Source organism: Micromys minutus (genome assembly GCF_963924665.1).
Source record: "Micromys minutus genome assembly, chromosome: X".
Lineage (NCBI taxonomy): Eukaryota > Metazoa > Chordata > Mammalia > Rodentia > Muridae > Micromys > Micromys minutus.
Window position 1 is genome coordinate 43470084 of NC_137970.1, and position 3874 is coordinate 43473957.

The following is a 3874-nucleotide window of genomic DNA, read 5'->3' on the forward strand; positions in this document are numbered from 1 at the left end:
TAGGCAATATTTATATACTATCATAGTAAGAATACAGGCTGTACAACTATTTGTGATCTAATTGGCTTCCCATGATTCTATCATGTTAGTGAAACTGAACTGAAACACCTGGCTTCTTTATTGGACCCACTGTTCTATACAATGCTAATGTGTTTTATCCTTCCCATTTTAGGTGGAACCAGGAGTTTCTGTTGGCAAGGATTTGGAAAAGACTTCAGCATATATATCCTTTATGGTCCCTGCCTAATTCTCCTCCTCTCACAAAAATGAACACTTCCATTAAGGGAGCATCTCCTTTCCTGTTACAAATGGAAAGTGCCATTGATTGGCTTGGAGAAAATGTCAGTTGGGTTCCATCAATCGAGGATCCAAACTGCAATCACACAACTCAGAATGGAACCAATATCTCCAGTGTAGAATGGGGAGGGACGACAGGAATGGTCACTAAATGGCTAGGAGGCAATCCCCACATCATGGCAAAGATTGTGCTGACTTTTGCATATGCTGTCATCATAATGATATCTCTTTTTGGCAACTCCCTGGTATGCCAAGTTTTTGTCAAGCACAAGGAAATCAAGAAATCAACAGGCCTTCTCATCTTCAATCTGGCAATATCTGACATTTTGATAATTCTGCTCAACAGTCCATTTGCTCTGGTGAGTCATTTATACAGACTTGTTTTCAGCACAAGAATGAAGTTGCTCCATTTTGGGTGTAGGTGATGGAACTTAGAAAACAAACAGGAATATGCATGCCTGGTCCCTCCATTCTGTACTCTAGCTTCTCCTCAATGCTCAAGCGCAATTATCAATTAACTTGTTCTCTTTTCCCCTTTTCTTGTTGCTTTCTTACCCTAGGCTCGTTTCCTGAGTGGACAGTGGGTTTTTGGTAGGATCATGTGTCATGTCAGTCGGTTTGCTCAGTACTGCTCCCTCCATGTTTCAACTCTTACACTGATGGCAGTTGCCATGGACCGGCACCGGGTAAGATGACTTGAGGACACTTATGAACACTTAAGTGCAGGGAGTGAGAAATGGCTAGGAAGTTTAGACATCTTACAGAATCTACAGGGTGGAGACATCTTTGAGAATAGATGTTTTCAGACACTTTCTCCACTGTCATATATACTCTTATAGCTGGAAACCATTTAGAATTTCAGAGCTTGAGACTGTATATGTGTGTTTTATGCATTCTCTCTTTTCTGCCTAAGCTACCTTTAATCCATCTGTGTTTATATTGGAATAAATAAATGAATAGTTCAAGTAAATTCTGTAGCCCAAGCAGAAACTTATTAACCTGTGTATGATTATGCAAAACCACACGGACCTGGACTGATTCCTGAAGGCTGTTGCTTCTCTTTTGTAGGTAATTCTGCACCCAATGAAACCAAGGCTAACACACAACCAAAGCTTAGTTGTTGTTGCTGTGATCTGGAGCATTGCAGTGTTCCTTGCTCTGCCGCATGCAATTTACCAAAATCTGTTCACTTTCGTCAACATGTAAGTGAGACATTGTGGATAATTTCACCTTTTCCTTTCTAGAGACTCTCAGGAAGTTCACATTTGTAATGTTCTTAACTTCACTTTCATCACTTCCCCACTTTCCAGAATAGAAAATGTGGTTCCATTTTCTATTCCGATGTGTTAGTGGAACCAAGAAGATGGGCAATCAACATCACTGGCAATGAAAAATCTGGTTGTCTTCAGTTTGCTCTATACATAGACTAGATATGGAAGAGATAACATTTTACTTAATCTTCTTAATGTTAAAATTAAAGAAATTAAGTCCTAAAGTTTCAAGTGTCTGGGATTTTGTGTTGACATACTCTGCAAATTAGCTAGTAGAAGTGTTCTGGTGTTTACTCAGTTACTCTTGTTCCCTAACTTCTCTTCTGCTTTCCTTCAGGGAAGGTGAATTCAGGAGCTACTGCCTCCCTTCCTTTCCTGGACCCAGCACACTGGTTTCGAAGTATGTGGACCTTGGGACATTTGTCTTGTTGTATATCTTGCCACTTCTGGTGATTGTTGTAACCTATTCTCACCTGGGCAAGAGGTTGTGGATTCAAAATGCTATTGGTGATGCATCTGCTCGTCAGCTTATGGCACACTACCAGAAGCGCAAGAAGAGCATCCGGATGTTGATACTTATTGTATTGGTCTTTGCAGTTTGTTGGTTTCCACTTAATTTCTATGTGGTTCTTATTTCCAGTGCAGGTGTAGAAAATGACAGTGTGCTTTTCTATGCCTTCCATTGGTTTGCAATGAGCAGCACCTGCTACAATCCTTTCATCTACTGTTGGCTCAACAGGAGCTTCCGTGCCAGACTAAGATCTATATCATCTTTCAGGATGCAATCACTGTTTGTATGTAGTAACTCCCAGGTTCAGCAAATAAAACCACAGGAGAGTCATGAGCTTAGGGAGCTCCAGACATCTTCACTGCTACGAGTTCCCTTGGCTGTTCCAGAGCCCCAGGTTTTGGAGGATCCCAGTTTGGCTACAGGGGATAATTCCCAGGTCTCTGTCCAAGGGGAATGGGAAGACCCAGATCCCTCTCTAGATGAAGAACCAGGGCCTTCAACCCGGGATACTTACTTTTGCATCCACATGCAGACTAGCAGTCACTAAGCTGGGTAACCACCTGATCCACCAGAATCCTCTTTAATGAGTACCTTGGCACAGACAATTCAGTCAGAGATGGGATATCCTTTAACTTAGATGCTGAGGACTGTGTTGTAATATCACATGCAGCCTCACAAATCCATTTATGGTTTTGATTCATAGTTCTGGCAGCAGAACTCTAATTGATTAGTCTGCTGTGTCATACTTGAGAAAACTGACTGTGCCATACCCTGAAGGAATTTGTTGACTTACTTACCGTACTTACTTTGCAGATGCATTTATGAGAACTAGATTTCCTGAATAAGATTTTTTTGTTGCCTGCAGTTTTGACCTGTGATTATCACTAGTAGAGATAACAATATGGAGGAACTGTGGTTGAAATATATCAGTGTAAAAGAATTATTATTAGGAAGACTGCCCTTGTGCACCGACTTGGTGCTCTTATATGATTACTTTCTGTATCAACTTAGTCTGAGGAAAATACTCATTTTAAGGAACAAGAAATACTGGTGAATGACTCTGAACTTCTATTATCCCCGTATTTGTAAATGTGACTGAAAAATTCAGTCTGTACAGATCTTTGACTTTAGACTGATTTTCCCAGCTTCAGATATCTCATCTTGTGTATAAACTGTAGACTTTATCTGGAGGAACTACTTGATATTTGTACTAGATAATTTAACTAGTGTATATTGGCATATGTGGTCTCTGATGAATTTATTGACCTTTCCTATCAGAACTGCCCATTTGAGATGACCATCCACTGATTTGTGGTCATATCTTTTCCCTAATATCTTCAATGACAACTAGCATTTTCAACCCCAAACTGCTCCTTATCAACTATATTTTTTTTGCATCCTCAATTGGAACATGACATAATCAAGTGCTTACATGTACATACATTCACACACTTTTATGTTGACACAGGTATAAGCATGTACATATTGCTCCTCGTTACCTCTCATGCTATCCACCTGCCTGGTGCTCTCACTTATTTCTACCTGTAATTCCCATGCTAACTGAGCCTAGACAAGATTTCATGCCTTAAGTGAAGTCTTGCAGGCTCTGAGATTGTGGCAAATTTTGCCTCTGGAATCAGCATTTCTTTACAGTTGGTGCTTCACTTCTTTCTTTGAGTTTATTTTATTTTTATGCTATATATCTCCCTGTGAAAATAGTACAGATTCATAATCTGAATTCTGCTCTTTTGTGCTATTTCCATTCCTATGCTGTTTCTATGCTTTCCCCTAACTA

General features: G+C 40.0%; 1 protein-coding gene across 1 annotated transcript; it reads left to right on the plus strand.

Annotated features, from left to right (window-relative positions):
* Nucleotides 1-266: 266 nt before the first annotated feature.
* On the plus strand, nt 267-2626 carry LOC308415946 (G-protein coupled receptor 83-like; the record flags this gene model as incomplete). The annotated part of the gene is made up of 4 exons (XM_080910957.1): nt 267-656; nt 858-983; nt 1366-1499; nt 1906-2626. The coding sequence occupies 4 exons, from the start codon at nt 267-269 to the stop codon at nt 2624-2626; spliced, it is 1371 nt and encodes a 456-aa protein (XP_080767083.1).
* Nucleotides 2627-3874: the final 1248 nt, after the last annotated feature.